This window comes from Dromiciops gliroides, chromosome 1 (assembly GCF_019393635.1).
Source record: "Dromiciops gliroides isolate mDroGli1 chromosome 1, mDroGli1.pri, whole genome shotgun sequence".
In the NCBI taxonomy this organism is placed as follows: Eukaryota; Metazoa; Chordata; class Mammalia; order Microbiotheria; family Microbiotheriidae; genus Dromiciops; species Dromiciops gliroides.
The window spans coordinates 468,158,690-468,184,397 of record NC_057861.1 but is presented as its reverse complement, the minus strand read 5'-3'; the positions used below and the strand labels follow the sequence as shown (position 1 = coordinate 468,184,397).

The window sequence follows — 25,708 nt, the reverse complement described above, 5'->3', positions numbered from 1 at the left end:
CTCTCCTTTCAGGCAAAATCTGTCCTAGGCAGATACTTTAGTTGGAATTCTTGAGTTTGTTCCTCTCCATAGCTCAACTTCAAACCACAAAGACTAATTCTTCCTTGAATCCATGACTGGGTTTCTTTTCTGCTGCTAGAGGTCTGTGTTCCTTGAAGTTGTTTCCTGCCTTGAATGCTACCTTTCTGTGATGGTATTTGTCAGTGTTATGAATGAAAAAAAAAATCCTGAGTTTCTGGGTAATTAATAATCATTTTATTAGTTATGCTAACTGACAATCAACAAACTGATGGGCAATGGAAACCAAAGACAACCAATGTAGACATTGAATGCCTTAAATACTTTTGTAAAAGGGAATGCCCCTGACAAGCAAAGAATCAACCCTGATTTGTGAACATTTAATGAGGAAATGGGCTAGAAGTCTTCAACTCTTCCTGCTGAGAATATTAACTGATTATGAGACTCAGCCTCCTGCAGCAATCTGGACAGGGGAATCTATCTCCACCCAGAACACTCTGGTTGGTTTTCTCCTTCATGAGTTGAGTCATTATAAACTCTAATGGAGGGATACAAAAATAGGGGTTTTTCTTCGACTTGGGGTAAGAACTCAACCCAGACTGGATTCTATTTACACTCTAAATGGAAGTAAGGGCTCTTAATTGGGTGGGTTCTTGCCCAAGATTGAAGAGCATGTTCCTTGAGAGCTAAAACAATCTCATCAATCAGTCATATCCTTCGGAGATTGACTTTTTTTTTTAAGTGAAGCAATTGGGGTTAAGTGACTTGCCCAGGGTCACACAGCTAGTAAGTGTTAAGTGTCTGAGGCCGGATTTGAACTCAGGTACTCCTGACTCCAGGGCCGGTGCTCTATCCACTGCGCCACCTAGCTGCCCCGGAGATTGACTTGTTACAGGGGCTGGGTCTTAAATGAGAAAAGCCCAGATCAAACTTTAACAATTTGTTATTAATGTAATAATAAAATATTCATTTCTCTCACTAGATAGCATGTGTCTCTGCTCACTTTTGGATACAATGCCTGCTACTGGGTGTATAGTTCTGATATAAGATACCATGGCTGATGAAGAAGAAAGAAAATTTCCTCCCCACTTACTGCCCTCTCGTAGAGCTCTAGGGATCACATTCCCTGTTCAGAATTTATCTGGAGAGGCTCCCCCCACACACCTTCCCTCCCCACCCCCATCTTCATGTGAAAATTTATCTGAGCATCAGGGAAGGGTACAGTGAAGGGCATCACGACTACATTGTATTCAGAAATCCACCAAGAATACTTGTGGATGGGACTTTTAATACTTTAAGGTGACCAAGAAACTGTATCAGGGAAGCCTGAACCAACCAGTTACTGGGGGCAAAGGAGCCTTGTCTCCTTTTAAGGAAAGCTAATCCCTAAGGGCTGGGGAAGAAGGAGCCTAGCCTCTAGGCTAGTATTCTAGCTGTCCCCTTGAGATGAGTTTTGAAGGAAGCCTGGCAAACCAGAACATTCCAGCAGGTGAAGGAAGCCGGTAGGTATGGAAGGCAAGTGACCCAGGCATGGAGTGGGGAGATGAAATGTTGTTTGCAAGGAACAAAAAACAGTCCACTGGATTGCAGCAGAAATGTAAACAGCCTGGAAAGGTTTTTCTGTGATTTCTGGGGCCCTATCTGTACAAATTCGTTGTGTATGACCCTGTTTGACTCCTGCCACTGTTCTCTATGTACTAGGCCAAGGTACTGAAGTAGGTACCATAAGTCCTCTCTACATCCAGAAAATAAAATGCCAAGACTTCCTAACACATACTAATCATGATCTGGGATGTTGGAACCTTAGACTCGAATATCCCCACACTCTGTTCAGCCAGTTTTTAAAAATCTTCTGGCCTAAAGTTTATTAACATAAGAGCAAAAGCATTCTAAGTAATTAGAGACTCAATAGGCCTTAGCCTAGGTATTTTCATTAACAGAAACAACCACAGATGTCCCTGTGTTACCCAAAACACTGAAATAAGAATTATTTTGCAGGGTTCTCTTCATACTCCCTTATATTCCTCTGCCAAATCACTTTTACTCTCTGGACTTACTTTCTCTTTCTTTGAATTGAGGTAAAACTGCCAAATAACTAACTCACAAGCAGTTCAGGGACAGTGCTTATGAGTAAGTCTCTTGGAATTCCTTAAAAGGAAAGACAATCTCTGATCATGTGACCAACAAAAAGGTAAAATAGTGCTCTCTGCAATCTTCTACTTTTCACCCATCAAAGGACTTCTGTGCTATATATAGATAATTTGTACTAAATCCACATGATAATATAAATCAGTCCTAGGGAAGGTAAAAATCTTATAACACTGGAGAATTATGATTCTTAACCATGCTCACATACCACTCCAAACCCCAACCATGACTACACCCACCCATATCACTGTACAAAAATTAAGTTGCATGATTCTGCCAAGGGCTTGTGCCAAGCATAGGGACCCTTACAGTTATAATGATTCTGTCCCAACACTGCCTGCCCTTGAAATAGTGGCAGATACCGATTCTGCCCAACCATTTGAAGGAAAGAAAAAGGGATGAGGGTAGAATCTGGTAGACCAAAAGCGTCCTGGCATAGATAACTTTTTAGACCTGAAAACTCAGTTGGTATGGGTGGTATGCCCTACCTGAAGGTTAGTCAGGGCAAGACACCATTGCAGTGCAGTGATGAATATCCTTGCTTCTCCTATCCTAGTAGAAGCAGAAGATGCAGATTCTGACAATCTACATGAAGGTAAGGAGAATAAAGGGAGGAAAATGGGATGTGTAAGTTGTTGTATTGGGCCTGAAGGAAAGGGCAGTAGAAACCCAGCTGGGACCCCAGCTGGGACCAGTCTTGTATCCTGGAGGTTCTCTAGGGCATCTAGGGACTAGGACCACTAAATACTGCTTCCTCCAAACAAATAGGCTGAGACAGGTCTGCAGGGACTCAGGTGCCTTTGTCATCCATGAGGAGGAAGGATCCAGAGATTGCATGATGGAGAATATAACTAAAGGACTGAAAAACCAAAGCTATCAAAAAAGTTTCAGTAAAAGTCCAGTTGACAAACAGGCAGAGCAATAGACAGGATCCTAAGAACAGAAAGAAAAATAAGCAAAATTGCAAAGAGAAACCAAAATATGATGATAAACATTCCAATAGGAAGAGAACATGGGTACAAGAAATACATGCCTTTTAAAAAAGTGATTCTTTGCAGACAAAGTAGGAAGCATTCAGGGAGTAATTAGTATCAGAATACTTTGTAATAACAATTCATTGAAAAGACCCATTCCTGAAATGAATGTCTAGCCTATCTGGTAGAAGCAGGAGATTTACAAAGAGCAAGAATGGGGAAAAAAGGAGGAGAAAGCTGGGGAGCAGAGCAGCAAATATGATGGCTCTATTCCCATCACAAGCTTTCCCTTCAGACTTTCCTAATTTTACCCTTAAAATCTCTTGCCATGTGACCTTGAAATTCAGCATAGAGCCAAGTCTTTTCATTGTGTTAGACTATAAAATCTGAAAGCTTAGCTCACTTCTGGATGCTTCCTATTTTACCTACAAAAATTCACTCCTCTGAAGGGCATGATATATACAAAAAAGACATTTAAAAAATATGTACAGAATGAAAATTAATCTGGAATGAAATTTATGTAACATCAGATTAATAAAACAAAAAAACAAACTAGGGGTCATAATCATGCTATCAGGAATAGCAGAGACTAGACTTGAGATTTAATTGGTATTAGGAATTCCCAGAAAAGGGAACTCCTTTTCCCAACACAGGTCAGCACCTTCTCTGCAATATGTAGTTTTAGCAAGTTGCTAAGTGCAGCAAGAAGTTATATTGTGTGATCAGGGTCACACAGCCAGTATGCGTTTGAGGTAGTATTTTGAACCGAGATCTTCCTGGCTGGTTTTCCATCCACTACACCATCCTGCCATACTGTCATGTAACAGAAAAAGAAAAATTCATGATATCAAGATAAATAAACAAAAAATCTCTATAATGATGATATAGACAGTGAAACTCAACTGTACTAACTGGCATAACATCTAAATTCATAAAGAAAAAGTTATTTGAATTTTTAAAACACAGAGGACAGTAGCATAAGAATCATAGGAACCTTTATTGTTCCTCTCTCAGAATTGAATAAATTTAAGAATTTAATATAATTTTAAGGATGCTAAACACAGGGGAAAATATTGAACTAAACAAACTAGTAGAGAATTCAGAGCTGAAGGATTTGTGTAATTTTCCCTGTGGGAACATTAAAGAATTTACTTATTTCTCAACACTGAATGGTTTTCAAATCCAGTACAGTTCTTAGCATTATCTTCTCATAAATTCACTACAAGGGGGCCACACAATACACTTGACACCTTGCTTACTTTCTCCAGATTTTGTAAGGGTACTGGTGAAACATGCTGGTTGTCTACCTGTCATGCCTTGGTCTCACTACATGACTAGCCCATCTATTCTTCCTATCATACAATTCTTTGGTAATTTTATTCCTATTCTTCAGAATTTCTCATTGGTTATTTGTCATAGCCTATTCACACCTACTATATACCTTTTTGTTACCCTCTATGTGGTATTTCATTTTTAATTCTTTAGAAACTGTCTTATATAACAAGTCTTACTACAACGCCAGTGCTTTATGGGAATCCTGTGGTCATTAAAGGGGCTTTACAGTTCCCTAAAGGCAATCCAACATATTCTCTTCCTCTTGTTTAACTATGTGTCTAACTAGCACTAGCAGTGTTGTCTTTGGCATTCATAATTCTCCATTTGGGTAGTAAGTCATATGTCTGCTGAATGAAGTGATTATTGGCCTTGTCTGTTTTCCTTCTTATAGCATTTAATTTACATTGGTTAAACTTACATATGAAATAATTATAACCTGTTTAGTTCAGGATAGAGTTGTTTTTAATTACATATGTATTTTTTCTCATTCTTTTTTTCTTGTTTACTAACTCTGATCTTAGCACCGTCAAATTTAATTAATACAGGGATAACTCATCAATGAAAAGTCTTTTTTGTTTTTGTTTTTTGGTTCTTTGCAGGGCAATGAGGGTTAAGTGACTTGCCCAGGGTCACACAGCTAGTAAGTATCATGTCTGAGGCTGGATTTGAACTCAGGTCCTCCTGAATCCAGGGCTGGTACTTTATCTACTGCACCACCTAGCTGCCCCAAAAAGTCTTTTCCTGACTGTTAAAATATAATCTATTTCACTTTTTGCCATGTTATTTGGCACTTGACACATTCAGCATCTACCAATTCTTTTCTTGAAAAAAGTGTTCACATTTTAGTGGAAAATACTGGGGGAAAAATAAGAATGAAGAACAATTAACATTTTCAGTGTTTGATAATGAGAAAAATAAGTATTTCTCTATTGTATTTAATAACTATTAAATTAGAATCAAAATTTACCCCCTTTTCTTCTTCCTCATTCAGAAATAAGCTCCCATAGGTTATTCATGCAAATTTTTTAGTGCAGGGCTGATACTAAGAGGAAGAACTCACCTAAAATTAGGTGAATTAATGGATTTTGGCCCATTTTATTTTACTCAGACAGGACTAGGAAAATGTGGATTCTCCCTTTTGTCAGATGGGTGATATGGATACAAATAATTCTCTTTGACCAAAACTGAGTGATCAAAGTTACATATCAAAGATCCTTATTAGGTCTACCTCTCATTATATCTATTCCCTCATTAGTTGTTAACCAATCAGAGTTGATTTCCACCTTCAGGAACACCCACTCTTTCATGAGCATATAAGCGTTGAGTGGGTTCCATGAGGGGGTCTTTGATCTAAGAGAAACAGCCAAATGACCATCCTTTTATTAATAATATGCTAGCATTATTAATGAAATGATTAATTACCCAGAAACTATGTGTCTTGAACTTTTTATATGTCACAATAAACACAAGAACATAAATTGGTTGGGGAAGAACTCCCTATCTGACAAGAACTAGAAAGCATTATGACTTAGATTTAAACCAACATCTTATACCATTTACAAAATATATATGCAACTTGAAAATTAAAGGTCATACCTTTATAGAGGGAGAATTCTTTTTTTTTTTTTGTGGGGCAATGAGGGTTAAGTGACTTGCCCAGGGTCACATACCTAAGTGTCTGAGGCTGGATTTGAACTCAGGTTCTCCTGAATTCAGGGCTGGTGCTTTATCCACTTCACCACCTAGCTGCCTCTAGAGGGAGAATTCTTAACCAGAGTATAGAATCAATTACCTGGCTAAAATAGCTAATTCTGGTTACATAAAATGGAAAAACTTTTGCAGAAACAAAATCAATGCATCTTGGATAAGGGAATCTGTTGATTGTAGAGGAAGTAGGGGGATGGGGGAAACAACTTTGCATCAAATATCCCTAGTAAGGGTTTCATCTAAGATTTATAGGAGATTAATACTGATGCATTAAAAACAAGGGCCACTCCCCAACAGATAAATTGTTAAAGGACTTGAACAGTTTCCAAAAGAAGAATTGTAACCTATTAACAATTATATTGAAGATTTTTCCAGACCACTAATAGAGAAATATTAATCCAAACAACCCTGAGGGACTACCTCACATGCAATAATTTGACCAATATGACAAATGTAAACACTGTTGGTGGAACTGTTAATTACTTCAATCATTTTGGAGAGCAATTTGGAATTATATTAAGAAGAGGGACTGTAACACTATTTATCCACAAATCTCCCCTACTAAGTATATCTAAGTCAAAGACTGAAAGGTCCCAAATACACAAAAAATATTATATAGTGGCACTTTTTGTGTTAGCAAACAAAACTGAAAACAAAGCAGATGTTCACTAGGGACATAGGGAATGCTTAAAAATATTGCACTAAATGAATGCAATGGAATATAACTGTAACTTAGTTGATGTTTTGATTAGTTTTGTTCAACTGCTTTTTTCCTTCTTTTAGTGAGAGATGACTGAGTAGAGGAGTGGCCATTTATTTATGAAAATAAAAGTAATATAAAAATAAAAGATCAGTACCTATTTTTGAAAGGTGAAAAACTGACCAACTAACAATCAGAGTCAACTCTAAGTGTCTTAGGAATAGGCTGAATAACTTTCTGCCACTGATAATTCCCAACCCTTTTTTAAATTTAAAGTTTTATTCTTACCCCCATCAGAGTTACAACTATTGTTGTATGACTGATGTAAATTTCTCCCCCTGTGCTATCCCAAATTTCCTCTCTGGAGAAGGTACAAGGACTGAGAAATGGAAATTACCAAAGACAGAAAGGAGGACTTTTAGGGCCCAAAAGGGCTGGATAGTTTACTTAATAAGCTTCAGAACAATTATTAAGCTCATCACTTTTAGTAGCTACAAGATCCAACCAGAGATTGGAGATGCCCTTCTGAGGAACGAAATATGGAATAGTTAACCTAAGACCACAAAAGTTCAAAATATCAGCCCTAGTGATTGCTTCTGAGTGAAGAAACCCTCTTTTTAGAAGGGGTATCATTGTAACAGAGCCCAGCTGAAGGATTTTTAGGTAAACAAAAGCTTCCTTCTCAAGCAGACAGTCTGTGGGATACAGGCTGAGGCAAAGACTTTTTCCTTCTCCCTTTATCAAAAACAGCTTTTGATGTGGAGCCCTACCAGAATGTGGAGGGAAAAAAGGCTTTGACCTTCTTTTGCAAGTAATATGTAAATGATGCCCTAGGGCTTTTTATATGCTACTATGGAGGAATGCTCAGTGGGGCACAGAGCTCAATTATCACCGCAGGGGATTTTAATTAATCATCACCATTTTATAGGCTTAAACTTCTGAGGTTCACTGTTTATGTGTCCCAAAAGCCATCACCTCAGATCAAAGATACCATACTTAATTTATTATTTTCATGTATTACAAAATCCTAGGGACTTCTGAAAGGAAGAGTTCCTTTTGATAATTTAGTTTTAAATCTGGTCAGCCTATATATTTGACCTGGAGTGCTTTTGTAAGAAGCTTTCATGTTTTTAGTCCTATTTGTGACAAGGAGTTATAAAATTTTACCTTTTAAAAAGGAGCTTGTAGACTTGCATTTCTAATGCTTTCTAAAAGTGGGTATATATGCTTCTAAGCAGATGTGTGGAGTAGAAAGGTGAAGAGTTGGTGAGCTGGAGAACTTGTCACCCCTCTTAGCTGACACCCACCCATTGGTTATAACTCTCTCTAGTCAGCTGCCTCAGCAACACCGTGAAGGGGAGGAGTTTCCTAATGCAACTCGCCTCCGACTCCACCCTTCCTCCCACAGGAATTGTCTTAGGCTAAATTGTGGCTTTCTAGGCTTCTTTTGGTCTGGATTCACTTGTTCTTTTTCTGCTTTGGGAAATTTATAAAACATGAATCTAAAAAAAATCTCTTATATCCTGCTCCAAGACATTTAGAATGTTTCAGCAGTTAAGAAAATGTCCCTGTCTGAGACAGAAAAATAAACTTTTAAAGAAAAGACAATTGGTGAAGCAGATTTCTCTCTACATGGAATAGGAGAATAGAAATATAGGCAAAGCATAAAAGGGTTGAATTCCCTGGGTTCTGTCTCTGAAGCCAGAGAGAGTGCCAATAGCAAATTCACAGTGCCTTTCTTTCCTTGTTTCCTTTAGCACCATGGCTGAAGTTGTTTGTGTGGCAGTTCTTCCCTGTGATATGGTGGGAAAATGGGGTACGGGTTGGGGTTGGGGTTCTTGGGAATTCCTCTTTAAAGAATTACACCCTCTTGCACACAAAACTTAGTTAGAACAAGGTGATAGTTTATTTAGGAGCAAGGGAAGGGAAGGGTGGGGGGGAGGGAAACCATGAAAGAAATCCTTAGACTTTTCATGGGGAGATTTGGCATAAAGCACATGGCTCAGAGGTACCAAATCTCCTCGAACAGGAGACCGGAAGGTACTTTTATAGATGACTGATGGGGGTGGACCATCTGCCTGTGGAAAGTTCCTTTAGTGAGAGAGGACCATCCCCCACTGGTGGTAGCTGGGGAATTGGGTGAGCAGTGGAGGACCATCCCCCACTGGTAGTGACTAGAGGAATTGGGTGAGGGGTGGCTACGGATCCCTCTTCAGAACACAAAGGCCGAAGCCACACCCAAACATCTCCCCAGGATAAGGGAGACCGGAATGAAGGGTAGGAATCCCAAGCTAGCTCAGTCTGATTTGGTTCAGCTTATCTCTCTAGGCGTTATCTGTTCTCTGGTTTAGTTTCTCAAGAAGATTCCTCGGTGTGCCCCAGAGAAATTCTGGGGTGCTCTGCGCCCCATGACACCTGCCTCTTCACATGATCTTCTCTGCTTTCTCATTATCCTGTGCTAAAGCTTTTTGTCTTGATACTTCTGGAGTTCCTGGCATCCTCTGCTCAGTGGTCTTGTTCCCGTCTCATGTCTTACAAGGTTTCAGTTTTTTTCTTTTCCTTTAGAATGAGGAAGAGAGCAACTGTACTTTTAAATATTTCTTTCCTTACCCACAGGCATCCATGTTGAGTATCTATTCCAGCTCTTTAGCCAAAGGGTCTATACACACTCATTTTAAGCTGAAAGCCACAGTATCTTGGTTGAATAAGCTGATGATGAACACTACTCTGTCCATTTCCTTTTACGACAGAGCTGAGCTCCATCATCGCTGAGAGTGATGGCAACAAAACTAAATGGCAGATTCATAAAACCACGTTTTAGCGTACCAATAAAGTGAGACCAACAAGAGAGACTTTAGGCCTAAAGATATGTTTTTTTGAAAATGAAGACAGCATTCCATTTCTTTCTAGGGTCTGGACCTTTAAGCAAGTAATATTCCAGAAAGGGAAAGCGATTTATATCACAGGTTCAGAGCTGCATGAAGATTTTTCTGGAAAGCAGAAGACTGAAATCTCTATGATTTAGAGAAACTACTAGTCTGTTAATTTGGCACAGCAGTCTTCTGTGGTTGTGCCATTCATTTCTATAAGCCTCATCTGTCTTTGGCAGCAAGAATCTGATATGGTGGGAAAATGGGTACGGGTTGGTGGGAGTTGGGGTTCTTGGGAATTCCTCTTTAAAGAATTACACCCTCTTGCACACAAAACGTAGTTAGAATAAGGTGATAGTTTATTTAGGGCCAAGGGAAGGGAAGGGTGGGGGGGGGAGGGAAACCATGAAAGAAATCCTTGGACTTTTCATGGGGAGATTTGGCATAAAGCACATGGCTCAGAGGTACCAAATCTCCTCGAACAGGAGACTGGAAGGTACTTTTATAGAGGCCTGATGGGGGTGGAACATCTGCCCGTGGAAAGTTCCTTTAGTGAAGGTGGACCATCCCCCACTGGTGGTAGCTGGGGGAATTGGGTGAGGAGTGGGGGACCATCCCCCACTGGTAGTGACTAGAGGAATTGGGTGAGGGGTGGCTACGGATCCCTCTTCCGGACACAAAGGCCGCAGCCACACCCAAATTTATCTCCCCAGGGTAAGGGAGACCAGAATGAAGGGTAGGATTCCAAAGCTAGCTCAGTCCGATTCGGTTCAGCTTATCTCTCTAGGCGGTTCAGCTTATCTCTCTAGGCGTTATCTGTCCTCTGGTTTAGTTTCTCAAGGAGAAGATTCCTTGGTGTGCTCCAGAGAACTTCTGGGGTGCTCTGCACCCCATGACAAATCCTTGTGGGAAGTCAATGTCCAGGTCTACTAATCCAGCATGGCAGAACTGAGAGAGAGAGAGAGAGAGAGAGAGAGAGAGAGAGAGAGAGAGAGAGAGAGACTTTTCTCCTCATAAACCCCATTAACCAATTTCCAATGAAACCATGGAGGAGTGAATAGATCTCTGGACTTAAGAGGCATAAAGACCTTGATTCAAATCCCACCTCATACATATACTTAGCAGTAATGTTACCTTGGACAAGTCACTTAACTTTTCTCTCAATATCAGTTTTCTTATCTTAAATAAGAGGGTTGGACCTCATGATCTGTCAAGCCTCTTCAAGTATTAGAGCTATGACCTTAAGATCCTAACAAGAGACCTATTTCTAGAAATCTGCCACTTACCTGATACAAGGTTCCTTTCTCAGATAAATTTTAGGCATAATAGCATAATTTACTTAGCTTTGAAATTCCATCTGCTTTGACATAGTTGAACTAGTTTATTTTTTTTTTTTAGTTATAACATGTCCTAGGTAGAAAAAAGTAGATTCATAGAATGATGCCAATCTAAGGAGACTCTCATTTTTATTGTAGTTATTCTGTCTTTGTATGAAAAGAAAGGACAATTCCAGAGGTAAGAGCCCAGCTTATCCTTGTCTTTCTGACTATATTGTTGGAACCAAGGTAGATACATGAGAATATTTGAGGAATGACATTATGAACTCTTACCACCATCTAACAACTTGTGCAAACCCTTAGATAGTTATTGACTTGAAGAAAAAACATTATATGCTTAAAGGGAATTCCCTTTCCTTTCTATTTTTCTCCCATTAGAAATAGAGAGCAACCACATTTGATTTGATTTTTGTGGAATTATTTTTTGTTGATGTATTGGCTCATGTTTTAATGGTCTCTTCCTTAAACAAAAGAGGAGAAATCTTAACTTTAAAAACAAAATTGAAGCTTGGCTCTCTAGAATCCAATGATATTTAAAGGACACAATTGTGTGAAGGAATTGCTATTCCTTTCAAACAGAAACAGTCGACATTTTTTTTCCCATGGGCATCCATTTTGCTTCCAATTTTTAGCTATCACAAAAAGTGCTGCTATAAATATTTTGGAGTCCATAGATACTGATATGGTGGGAAAATGGGGTACGGGTTGGGGTAGGAGTTGGGGTTCTTAGGAATTCCTCTTTAAAGAATTACACCCTCTTGCACACAAAATGTAGTTAGAATAAGGTGATAGTTTATTTAGGAGCAAGGGAAGGGAAGGGTGGGGGGAGGGAAGCCATGAAAGAAATACTTGGACTTTTCATGGGGAGATTTGGCATAAAGCTCATGGCTCAGAGGTACCAAATCTCCTCGAACAGGAGACTGGAAGGTACTTTTATAGAGGCCTGATGGGGGTGGAACATCTGCTCGTGAAAAGTTCCTTTAGTGAGAGAGGACCATCCCCCACTGGTGGTAGCTGGGGGAATTGGGTGAGGAGTGGAGGACCATCCCCCACTGGTAGTGACTAAAGGAATTGGGTGAGGGGTGGCTACTGATCCCTATTCAGAACACAAAGGCCGAAGCCACACCCAAATTTATCTCCCCTGAGTAAGGGAGACCAGAATGTAGGGTGGGAATCCCATACTAGCTCAGTCCGATTTGGTTCCTCTAGGCGTTATCTGTCCTCTGGTTTAGTTTCTCAAGGAGAAGTTTCCTTGATGTGCCCCAGAGAATTTCTGGGGTGCTCTGCACCCCATGACAATACCTTACCTTTCTATTATAATCAGAAATCAATCACTACACTACAGAGCATTAGTTCAAGGAGGGAACCTAGAATGTCAGAGCAGAGATTTTAGAACACAAAATGTTAGAGCCAGAAGGGACCTTAGACCATAGAACACAGGATATTACAAAGACTGCTGTGGGCTGTACTTGGAGTTAAGAGAAACCTGTTGCCCAGAGTAAGTAACTTCTCTCCCAGACTTAATTTCCTTATCTGTAAAAAGGAAAAAAAAAATGCTTGCATTATGTAGCTATTAGAGGAGTTCTTCACAAACCTTAACATGCTATAGAATTGTGAATCATCATCCTTATATTCTCTTTGTTATCTAATAATGCTAAATATTATTAAGTAGTATTAGTAATTAATCATCTAACTTATTTGTATTATTAATCATGCTAAATTATTAACTAATAATGTGAAATATAATTAATTATTAATATTAATAATGCTAAATAAAATGCTAATAGCTAGCATTTATCCAGTGCCTTAAGGTTTGCAAACCACTTTATTGATGTGATCTTATTTGATCCTAAACAGTCAACATTTATAAAATGCTTTGCACACTCTCATTATCTTATTTGATCTTCACAACAACCCTGTGTGGGTGTTACTATTATTCGCATTTTATTGATGAAACTGAGGTTAGGAGAGATTAAGTGATTTGCCCAGCCTCCCAAAGCTAGTAGTATCTGAGACAAGATTTGCATTCAGGTCTTCCTGATTCCAAAATATCCATTATGCCATAGTATAGATACATTATTTTTCTCTTGTGAAAAGGATCCTCCCCACCCCCAAATCAATGTTTACAGTTACAGTAATGCAGATAAAATGAAACGCTAAGTGGCAGCTGAACTAAGATTAATTGCCATTACCAATCTTGGTCCCAGAGAACAGATGCTTACTCATATTACCCTATTGTCAACAGAGGGGGGGCAAATTGTTGCATATGCTGCCAGATAAGGTCCTTTGGTAAGTTTGGTTTAACTTTTTTCTTTATTATGAGAGAATGTTCACTGCATTGAGAATTGACAGAGAAGTGACTATCATGTAAGAAACAAAGAACATTAATATTTTTTAAAAATAAAAGTAAAAATTGTTGAAATGTATTGCTTTCTTCCTTGTAGTTTGATTAAGACCCACAAAAAATCTTATTAAATCTGTTTATGCTTCTTAAGACACCATATCTGCTTCTAACGCCCAAGAAAATTTTGCAAAATAGTGTTAGGTGATGCAGTGTGGCAGTGGCTAAGACTTTGGTATATAAATTAATAGTTTACCTCTAGTTTATAATGGACCTTTAGTATTTCTTTAATCCTCACCACATGTGGATGACCTGAGCAAACCCTGAAGGAAGACAGAAGCTTTGTTGTATTCAGGGGGAACAGTTGCTAAAACTCAGATTTACAGCTGTGGCCTGGCTTGTTGGGAAGTGCTGGGCAACTTGATCTTTTAATCTCCATCCTCCCCCCATTTCTACCAGATATTATAAAATAACAACTGTTCACTGGAAGTACCTGCCAGACAGAATTGAAATCTGTATGCTATGCTATGGAAACCTAATTTTAAATAAATTCTTAATTGGTCTATTTTTTCCAGAAATAGCAATTGGGAATAATAATAACAACAAAAGACTGGAAAATAAAGAATTTAATAGTGACCCAAAGATTTCATGTTGAATAGTTTAAGAGCTATCATCAAGAAAATAAAATTTTTTTGAACACTGAATCCCTCAGAACTTCTCTGAGGAAGTAAGAAGTGTAGATATAATACTAATAATACATAGCACTTTGATATAGCACTTTTAGGTTTGCCATACTGCTTTGTATATTATTTGATCCTCACTATAATCCTGGGAGTTAGGTGCTATTATTATCCCAGTTTTACAGATCAGACATTAAGTGACTTTCCCAGGGTCACAGTGAAAGCAAATGTTTGAGGTTAGATTTACATTCAGGTATTTCTGAATCTTGGTCCAACGCTTTATGTAGTTAAACAACAATGAAAAGATGTTTCACAAAATAGAAAGGAAAGGAAAAGCAAAATAATTGTAAAAAAAAAACAACTTGAATTCAGTCACATATTGATTGAAAATGAGGCCTTAGAGGAATGAAAAAGAGAAAATGAATCTAAACATTTCATAGATACATCCAAAATTGTTCTCTCCTGGGATTCCTCATGTAAAATAGTAAGAGAAAAGTAAATGTTTCTATTTTGGTTTCCACTGGCTGTGGTTTAGGAAAGGGCTATCTTTCTTGGAGACCAATATCGGAACCTAGATAAATCACACCCACTACTCAGAGGATTTTGTGAGGAAGCCTCACTTAAAAAAAAAAAAAGAAAGTATGGTTCTAAATTCAGTTTACTATGATGTCTAGTTTTTTGTTTTTTGTTTTGTTTTGTTTTTTTGGTGAGGCAATTGGGGTTAAGTGACTTGCCCAGGTCACACAGCTAGTGTTAAGTGTCTGAGATCGGATTTGAACTCAGGTCCTCCTGACTCCAAGGCTGGTGCTCTATCCACTGTGCCACCTAGCTGCCCCTGATGCCTAGTTTTAATGGCCATCATTCCTGAAAAAGATAACTCACAAAGATACATAGACTCAAATAGGGGGAAAAATTGCATCATTTCTTGGCTTACTAAGTCATAATACTCATTTAAAAGTTTTAGTTAAAATGTGATAAATTTCCATCTTTTCCATTACATGTAGGTGCCCCTTCTACTCTCTTTGTTTAGGCATGGAAACTATATTTTATTATTGATTAATATTGTTTGAACCTAGCTTTATGTGGCTAGAAAATTGTCTAACCCGAAGCTTAAAATAGAGGTCAGGTTGATGTCATTGATGCTCTGGGGAAGCTAGATAGCTTCAGAGGATGCTTAGATTGCACCCAGGTCTTTTTTTGGGTCCCCTCAAAATTTGTGTTTTGGGTTCCCCAAATTTGAATGTTTACACTTACCTGTGCGTATTGTTTTCTTGACTCTGTTTATTTCTCTACTTCATCTAGATGTTTCCAAGTTTCTCTGTATTCATCACATTCATCAAGAACCCCATTATTCCCTAAACTATGGGCATCTATTTTGTTTTCAAATTTTTTTTTTACTATCACAAAAAGTTGTGCTATAACTATTTTGATGATGTACATGGGGACTTTCTTATCAATAGCTTCCTTGAATAATAAACCCAGTAATGGAATCTATGATTCCAAGGATATGGGCATTTTAGTCAAGTTATTAGCATAATTTCAAATTGCTTCCTTAAATTATTGTACATATTCACAGCTCCACTAAGAATGCCCTTTCCACAATTTCTCCAACACTGACTCTTCATATATTTTGTCATCTTTGCCAGTTTGCATGAAACCTCTGATTTGTTTGGATCTGCACTTCTCTTATTTTTAGTGATTTAGAGCATTCTTTCATGTGCTTAATTATTTGCAAATCTTCTTTAAAGAACTTTTTGTCCATATCCTTTGACCACTTATCTATTGGGGAAAGGCTTTTGATCATATATACATATACACATGTACATATATCTACATATATACAATATACATATCTATGTTTATGCATTAATTATTTCTAAATTTTGGATACCAAACCTTATCAAAGAAGTTTGATATAAAGATTATTTTTCCCTGTTGGCCACTTCCCTCTTGTCCATTAATCATTAATTTTATCCATGAAGGAGCTTTTCAGTTTCATTTAATCAAAACTATTTTTTTTTCCTGTATTTGCCTCTATTGCCATTGTTGAGTTAAAACTCCATCCCCTGGAGGCAGCTAGGTGGCGAAGTGGATAGAGCACCGGCCCTGGATTCAGGAGGACCTGAGTTTGGATCTGACCTCAGACACTTAACAATTACTGGCTGTGTGACCCTGGGCAAGTCACTTAACCCTTATTTCCCTGCAAAAAAAATTTTTTTTTCTTTTAATAAAATAAAAATGTGTTTCTTATAAGCAACAGATTGTGGAGTTTTGTTTTCTTATCCAATCTGTCAGTCTTTTTCATTTTATTGGATTATTTAATCCATTCACATTTAAAGTTTCATATAGGTTTATATTTTCTCTCATTTGTTTCTAATATTTCCCCCCTTAAATTAGGATGTTTCCTTCTATTATATAAACATAGTACCAGGTCTTTTTGGAAATTTATACATTTATATAATATATAAAAATTAGATCTATTTTTATAAAATTTATTTATATTTATAATTATTTATATTCATTAATATATTTAATGTTTATAAGATTATTTTGTGAAATATGTCATACATTTAATAAGTTTCTATGCATAATTTTATATGTAGTATATATGTATATGTGTATAAATATATATATATATATATATAATATAGCTTAAAGCAGTTCACTGGCTCTCTTCCCTTCATTTTTTAGGACTCCCTTTCATTTATTACCCCTTTCCCTAGTTTTTGAGTTTTGTTTATTAAGTTCCTTTTTCTGGCTTACTTTTATCTAGTTATTCAATCTTTTCCTCCTTCCCCACAGCTAGTCAAATAGAATTCCCCTAGTCAAATAGAATTCCCCTTCCTGTCCTCCCTTTCAACTTGCTTTGTTCAGTAATTACTTTTTTTAAAAAGTCTACTTTCTGGACCTTTTTATAGAAAAGTTTTATTTCCCTTATTATCTTCATTATTTATATTCTCTTTTCGTCTGTCTAGACCTTTACTCTTTGATTCATACTCATGTCATATAATCATATGATCATGCATATTTAGTCCTTCTTTATTCTCTGTATTCCTCATGGAATTAAACTTTGAGATACTTATTTTGTGTTCTCCTTCAAAACAATTTCTGTTATTGTCTTAAAGATATTTCCTTTTGATTCCCTCTTTTTTTGTTGTGCCTCATGATTAGGAAAACCAGTTCCTGAAGGTGTTAGAGAAGATATGGTCCCATGGTATGAATCTTCCTATATTCCTGATTCATTATTCAATTCATTATTAACCTTTGCCCCACCCTTTTTCATTTCTCCTCTTGAAATATTTGCATCTAATGATTTACATTGAAATCTCTCCTCTGGGTCCATACCCTACCACTCTTCTGGGTATCACTTACCCCTAGGAGCTCTGATTCCCCTTCTCCTGAAGCAGAATGAGTTGTCTCTCTAAGTACCTAATCCCTGAAGATCATGCCTATTGTAAAGTCTCTATTTCCCTTTATAGAATATCTCTCTTAATTCATCAGTGGCACTCATTTCCATAACTGAAACAAGGTTTCTTCCCCCTCCCCTCCCCATTTTTTTAATCTCACCCTTTGTGACCTCAGTTATTCTCCTATGGACTTTCCTTCCTTAGCGACCACAAGAGTTATTTTCCTTCATTGTTAGCCTTGGACTTGATTAGGATATGTTACCTATTTCCCCCTATAGTCTTTTCCCTCTCTCCTTTTATATGCCTTCCCATTCTGAAATTTAGTCCCACAAAAAAGAAAAAAAATGATATGTGTAGTCAGAGTAATATACATTTTAGTCCATGATGTTTCAGGCTTCTCCATCATCATTTACATTTTACTTCTGCTTTCACCCTTGACTCCTTATGTACATTTAGAGAGAAATATCTTAATGGTCTCTCTTTTGTTATTGTCCTTGTTTGCTATATTCATTATTATTTGGGGGGAGGCAATGAGGGTTAAGTGATTTGCCCAGGGTCACACAGCTAGTAAATGTCAAGTTTCTGAGATTGGATTTGAACTCAGGTCCTCCTGAATCCAGGACTGGTGTTTTATCCACTGTGCCACCTAGCTGCCTCTATATTCATTATTCTTTTTGTATATCTGGTGTGTGTGGGGGGTATTTGAAAAACAATTTCTTCAGGTCTAATTTTCTTTCTAGGAATATTTTTAATTCCCCCTTTTGTTGACTATACATCTTTTTTTTCATTTATCATTAGGCTTAGATTTGCAAGCTAAGTCACCTTGTTCTACAACTTGAACTCTTTAGTTCTTCAAAATACATTATTCCATTCCCTACTGTATTTTCTGGGTACAGAAGAGTCTTGTGTTGTTAGAATTTCTTTTTCTTTGTATTTGGTCACTTGCAGAATTTTTAGTGGAATTGTTAAATTTAATCACTATATGACATACTTTTCATCATAAGGTTTTTTGTTGTTTTTTTCTTGAGCTGATGGTTGGATTCTTTCAACTGACACTTTGTTTTCTGTCTTCAGAAGTTCTGGACAATTTTCTTGTATTATTTCCAACATTATAGCGTTCAGGCTTTTTGATTTGTTATCTTCTTGGGAGACCTATAATTCTTAAGTTGTTTTTTACCTATCTTGTCTTCAGGATCAATATGTTTTGCTTGTGTGTAGATCATGCTTTCTTTTAATGTAATTGCTTTTCCTATCTCTTCTTCCAGATTGTCCTTCACATCCATGCATTTGCATTCCCAATTAGTTATCCTTTCTTCTGTTTCTTTGGTGAGACTTGCCACTACAAACTCAAGTTTTTCTAGTCTGTTATTTCTAGTGTGCACACCATTCATTCTGCTATTACAATTATTATTTCTCTTTTAAACCATTCAGGAACAGCATGCTGTGGTTCCATGATTTGTTGGGAATACACAGAAGCATTTGCCTTATCAGGTATTGATTCATTTTCCTTTGTTGCAATACTTATTCATGGATGCCTGAACTCTTTTCACTGGCCATTTCCCTTCTTTTCTTTTCTTTTTTATTATTTTTAATTTTTATTTTTTGTGGGGCAATGAGGGTTAAGTGGCTTGCCCAGGGTCACACAGGTAGTGTGTCAAGTGTTTGAAGCTGGATTTGAACTCAGGTCCTCCTGAATCCAGGGTTGGTGCTTTATCCACTATACCACCTAGCTGCCCCTCCCTTCTTTTATTAATACCTTCTGGATTGATTTATTTATCTTTTCTCACCTGACTGTCCTATTTTAGGACTCTTCTGATACCATGCCGAAGGAAGCTCATTATTAGGACAACCTTCTAATTCTGTAAGATCTCATCAGCTTGCTACTCCAGCTCATTACTACCCTCTGCCTCTCTGATTGGAGAGTGGTATTATAAACTCCAAACCTCCATTTAAGGAGAGAGCTCAGCTCAGACAATTAGCCATTCATTTTTCAAATGGCCACACTACTTTGAGACTTCTCTGACTGACTTCTCTACCATGTCCTTGTATTCAGGTTCCTTTTGTTTTGTCTTCCATCTATTAGATTGCAAGCTCCTTTTTTAAAAAAAATTTGTATTTGTGCTTACAACAGTGCCTGGTACATAGTTGGTATTTAATAAATGTTTTTTGATTGCCTGATCTTTAATTGAGGTTTTTTCTTCCTGAGACTTTTGGTAATTTCTATTTTTTTCTTTATTTTCTAATATTACTCACTTTCTAACTACTCTTTGATAAGAGTTTCCCTGGGGTCTGGATGTTAAAGCTGTCTTAACCTCCTCACCTACTGGGCAATTCAAGGTTCATTAGGGTTCTGTGAGGACAGAACTGGCCTCAACTGGATGCTGGGTTCTTAGCTTGAGTCTTTGTAGAATGCCACACAACTCTCCATACACATATCCTCCTCCATTTGCCCTCTGTTCCCCAGTTTTATGACTGACCTTGGTTGCAGCACATAGCACTTACCCCCTCCTTGCCACTGTTCAGCTCATTGCTGCTGTTGCAGCCTGAGCAAATTTCTGCCATTTGGATTTCCTGAGGATCTCTCTTCCTAGTAGAGGAGGGAGAAGGGGAGTTAGGGTGTAGAGTTAAGTTCAGTTGCAAACACGTGCCCTGGCTTGTGTAGCTCTTCTCCTTGGAGGATGGTGGAGGAGGTGAGGTGTTGAGTGAACCTATTAGAGGTTATGAATTAACCTATTCTGCTGTTATTTCATCAAGTTTTTGTTTTTGGTGAGATAACAACAGAATAGGTTAGTTCCTAGAATTGGGAGACAGCAGAAATTTAGAATTTAGAATTCCTATTTTAAAGAGGTTTGAGAGATCATAAAGATTGGAGAAAACATCTAAAATCCTCCAGCTTGTTGGTCAAGTGACCTGGAAGTCTAATACACTTTTACCTCTTACATGAGCATTAGTTTTTTTGTGCCAGTAATTATCTCATTGCTCCTGCCAATATATCAACTTGACTTAAAGTCACAAAGCTATGCAACTTGTAAAAAAGTTAAGTGATACCCTTTCCAACTTTTCTCCTGCAAATGAATTATATTCTATCAAACAATGCCCATTTTCCTACAAAATTTTACTGAAGAGGCAAATGATAGTTGTTCTGAGGGACAAGGATCTGTGAACTCAACTTCTGAGTGTCTATGTTAACTCTAGGTGATGTATCATTCAGTCACTGTCATTAGTCATGTTTTCAGAAACTTTGAAGTATTGGTTTCATAGGTCTTCAGCATCCAAGGATAGAGAGGCAATAGAAAAGTCACTGGATTTAGAGTCATAGGACCTAGGTATAAGTCACAATTTTGTTACTTATTACCTTCATTACTTTGGGCAAGTCATTTTACCTCTCAGTTTTGTCATTTGTAAAATGAAAATATTGGCATAGATGATCTTTAACTTCCATTCCAGCTCAAAATTTATGAACCCATTATCCTGGTCAGCTTGGTGGCCCAGTGAATAGAGCATTTGTGTAACCCTAGGCAAATCACTTCACTTGTCAGTTTTCTCAGTTATAAAATAGCAATAATAATAGCTTCTACCTCTCAGAATTGTTCAGAGGATTATATGAGATATTTATTTGTAAAATGTCTGACTCATTATAGGCTCTTAATAAATGCTTTTCCCTTCTTTCCTTCTTTCTTTCCTTCTTTCCCTCCTTCCCTCCTTCTCTCCTTTTCTTCTTCCTCCCTCCTTTCTTTCCTTACTTCCTCCCTCCCTCCCATCCTCCCTTCTTTTCTTCCCTCCCTTCTATTCCTTTCTCTTCCCTTCCACTCTAAATCTATGATCGTGTGAATTGGGCAATTATAGATGCAGGCTGCTCTGTGTTTCATGTTGCCTAATTTTCATTGTCATAAACCTCAAAGCTAGAAAATGTTTTTAATTCAAAGTGCCATTTTTCAATGAAAGTTATTTCTAAATGATCCCAGATCCCACAGTTCTGTGTTTACTTGGCCAGAAGTCTAAATTTTAATCAAATCAGATAGGATATTCTCATATATTAGATCTCCTTTATTTCCTTTATCTTTCCGCACAATTAAATATGCCTTAAGTGGACACAGGAAAAAGTGATGTGAAATTCTAATGGGAGGAGAGGTACAGCTCTGAGGAACAGGAAGGAACAATCAGAGAGTCCAGGCTTGCCTTGTAGTTATCACTAGGGAAGTATACCCTCAGGTGGAACTAGGAACTGTGGAAAAGACTTCAGTCTTTTTTTGCCTAACATGTCACCCACTTTTTTTTTTTTTGCCATTATTGTAACAGAGAAACCATTAATGTCAATCTGGCTATAAGTGGTAAGGAAGTTTTTAACTAAGTCCTTTTTTGGCATTATTTAAAACACACACACTCCAGTCAATCATGGTAAAAAGTGCCCAGTAACAGATGTGGCAATTAAGCTGAGGAATTCTGTCTCTATCTTTTAACTTTTATTACACAGAATAAAATAGCATATTAAATCATGCCAATTTCTGGATTTGACATACAAATGTTTATTAACTTGCATGTCTAGAAGGGCTTCTTTATCAATTTCTTCAATTAAATCCTCAGTGATACAAGATAAGCACAAATTTATCAGTCTGGTCTTTCACCATGGACTTTAACCAGATACTACATGTATTTGCCATCACAGTTTGCCATGGGTTCATTTCTTTGGGGTGGCTTATCTACTACTCAGTAAGGGAATTAGTCTTCCCAGTGGTTCATTTCATGCCCACCTTGGATTCCTTAGGAATAAATCCACTGTTGGTTCTAGTCTAGAGTGACTTCCCTTCTCTCCTCTCTCTCCACAGAGAAGTATAGTAAGTAGTTAACATATAACATAAATAAGATAGTTTTATTTTCATGCAGAAAAAAAAGGAATGCCAATAATAAAGAATCACATATTAGAACAGAATATGTTAATTTAGGATAAGATCATATATTTAGAGAGTTGAAAGGACTATTAGAAGTCATTGAGTCCATTTCCCTCATTTTTTGAGAAAACTGAAGCTGAGAGGGATCTTGTAACTTGTCCAGGGTTACACAGATAGTAAGTTCTGAGGCAAGATTTGAACTTGGTTCTTTTTTGATCTGAAGTCCAGTACTAAACCAGCTGTGACATTTAGCTGCCTTGCTAGTATCACTACTAGTAGAATCAGTTGAAAAGAAAAACCTCAGGCCTTCATTGGGACATTTGTAGATAATTTCTTTGCAAGGGCTGCTAATTGGCTGTTTTACATTTTATCTCTACTCAACACAGTCTGATTCTTTCTTTCCAGGGGTCTCTCTCTCTCTGTGAAACACTTTCCCCTTTCATCTTGTTTACTTCTGCTACTATTACCAATGCAACTGTCACAGTAGCTAATAACCAGCTGCTCGGGTGCCTGGGGAGGGGAAGACAACAGCTGCCTTTCCATAAGACCCTGTACCAAAAGAAGGAATACAGAAACAAGCTTAGGTTTGCCTAGGAGGCCATGAGCTCATGTCTCTCTGTCTGATGGGGTGACCTGACCCTTCAAATAGCTGAGTCATTCTTGCTTTGAAGCTATCAGGACAAGGAAACCTGGGGGGTGGGGGGTGGGGTCTCCTGTTTAGTATATCCACAGAGTTCTGGTTTAGCAGTGAATTAACTAACTTTTTGTTACCATATGGTAGTTATCATGGCTCATAGAAAGCAGTCAGAGGATATCTGCACATGCTCTGAAGTGGGATGGGAGCAGGCCCCTCTATCACACATGCCTGGAAGCAAGTCCATCTCAAGTGTTTATGTTGTTGACTGGAAAGATTGAGGGACAGAGGAGTGATTCCATGAGGCTCTGCCCTGGTAAAGGCTATTTTCATTTCTTTGGGTTGTCTTTTGCTCTCGAATATCAAGGGGAAAAGCAGATTTCTGATATATAGGTACTGTGTGTATCAGACAGGTAATAAGCAATTTAAAAGTTTTTGTATTCATGTGAATAAAATATTTCATTTAGATTTTCTTACCTCCAAATACTCCTGCAGAAGAAATAAATTCAGTGTTCACCCTCAGAAAGGTTTCAGATAAACTGAAGCCTTAGCAAATTATTTACCATACTTTAATTAGTTAAGTTATCCAGGAAATTCTTTTAAATTGTATCTGAAAAGGTCTTTCTTTGGAACAGTTTCCAAGGCAAAGATCTTCATTAAGGTGTTTTTCTTAATGATGAATTAGCGCCCTTTTCATTATTAAAATAAATTAATTTAAAGATGTAGTATTTGGAATAGCTGGAAAAAATTAATCTTCATGAGTCTAAGTTTTGCTTCTTCTTGTGGCTCTCTAATGATGGTATCTATATTAGAATATACAGGAAAGGAAAACAATTTGGTCTGTCTAGTGTGTGGCACTCATCACTTAGACAGTAGTGCCTCAGAACAAAGTCTTTCCTTTAACCGAATTGTTTTGTTCATCTTGGCAATGTCCGTAGACATAAAGCTATTATTCTGTTCTTGTAAGGGATTAGACCTAGACTACAAAGAACCTCAACCCCCTGCAAAATAGTCCCCTTTTTCAAATGAGGTGGAAAACACTCTCCTTTTTAGCTTAAGGTTTCCTTATACAGTATGTGGAAATCACTGTATGTATCTCTGAGCAAACTAAACCTTAGTATTCTGCCCTATTGTGATCATGAGTCTGGAGCCAAAAAGTTACTTCTACATAGAGCTCTAACTAGTGATTTTAATCCCTGGGGCAACTTCTGCTTGGGTCAAGCAGCACCGGCCACTTGCTCTTGGGAGGGGAAAGCATCCTTATCTGAGGAAGGAGAACAAGTGAAAGGCATGTCCAAGTGGAATGGAGAGAGGCAAAGAGAAGAGGTGAAGAAGAGAGAATCTGGGATTATGTTGTGTGTTTATAGGCTAGAGGAAGGGAGCAAATATACTTCTGCATTCCAGTACCTAAGTCTTCTCTTCCCTGTTCACCAGCTAACATCAGAGTCCTTGGTCTATCCCTTCTTACTCTGCCAAAGGAGAGTTAAATTTTTATGTCATATATCTTGGGGCATAAGGACTGATTTTGACTCCTAGGAAATAAGAACAGATCTGAGATCCAAGCCAGCTGAAACAAGGGACTTAGAGTCAAGCACAGAAGTGAGCATCTGCTGAAAGATAAGTTATGAGAGAGTCTTTCATTAGACTTTGTGCTATGATCTGGTGGGAGATGGAGCAACACAGTGTTAGGAATCTACATTTCCAGGACAGTGAGAGCCTGGCCAAAGTTTGGGACTCATCTGGAGATCTTTTCTACTACCTTGTAAAACTTCTTTGCCTTCCAATTGACCAGGTGTGTTAGCTTTTCTGTTTTATACCTACTGTTTTCTTTCTTTTTTCTTTTCTTTTCTTTCTATTTTTTTTTTGTGGGGCAAGGGGGTTAAGTGACTTGCCCAGGGTCACACAGCTAGTGTCAAGTGTCTGAGGCTGGATTTGAACTCAGGTACTCCTGAATCCAGGGCCAGTGCTTTATCCACTGCGCCACCTAGCTGCCCACCATACCTACTGTTTTCAATTTGGTTCTGTGAACTCCTGTTGGTCATCACGAGTTGATATTGGGGTTTGGAGCTGTTGGGATGAAGTGGAAAAGCGGGACCAGGTTATACAAGCCTGGCAAATAAATTTGGAATTTAGAGAGTCCTAAGAATAAACCATGAACTGGTGAGAGTGGCAGGCTGTAAGGAAATGATACATGGTTAAGTTTACTTTCATTTCTAATAATGACCATCAATGGTAGTTTTATTTTGAATTAAAAGCTGATCCTCCTAAGGAAGAGAAGTCATGCCTGTATGGAGGAGGGTGTTCTCCAATTTCCCCAAGATAGTAGCATCTTAGCTTGCCTTGCTTGCTAGCCACTTGCTGCCTACACATGGGAGCTACATCTGGGAGCCCAAATATTTTTTTCACATTTGTCTCAGCATACAAAAAAGGCTTGTGTTGTAATAAGTAATCAAGTATACTTCATTTTTGCTAGACTTCTTTTTCATTAATTTTCCTTTACTTTTTAGATATTCATAGTTGATATCTTTTTAGATTTGTTCACCTTTTAAACATGCTTTAGATTTTTTTTGTTTGTTTTATTTTGATTTCAAATTTTTGGTACATGAATCGTACTTAAATAAGGTTTTCTTTAATATCTCTTAAACTAGTCTTCCCCCTTTTTCTCATA

At 37.7% G+C, this 25,708-nt stretch overlaps 1 protein-coding gene across 2 annotated transcripts in view; it reads left to right on the top strand.

Moving 5' to 3' along the window:
* Positions 1 to 25,708, top strand: part of MEGF10 (multiple EGF like domains 10) — a 138,609-nt gene that overhangs the window by 8,513 nt on the left and 104,388 nt on the right. Inside the window, exon 2 of one of the 2 annotated variants that reach the window (XM_043977268.1) lies at positions 18,949 to 19,008. The exons of the other annotated variant lie outside the window; for it this stretch is intronic. Coding sequence (XP_043833203.1) covers positions 18,956 to 19,008 — 53 coding nt within the window. The 5' untranslated portion in view covers positions 18,949 to 18,955. The remainder of the gene's footprint in view (positions 1 to 18,948; positions 19,009 to 25,708) is intronic. 2 annotated transcript variants of the gene reach the window in all.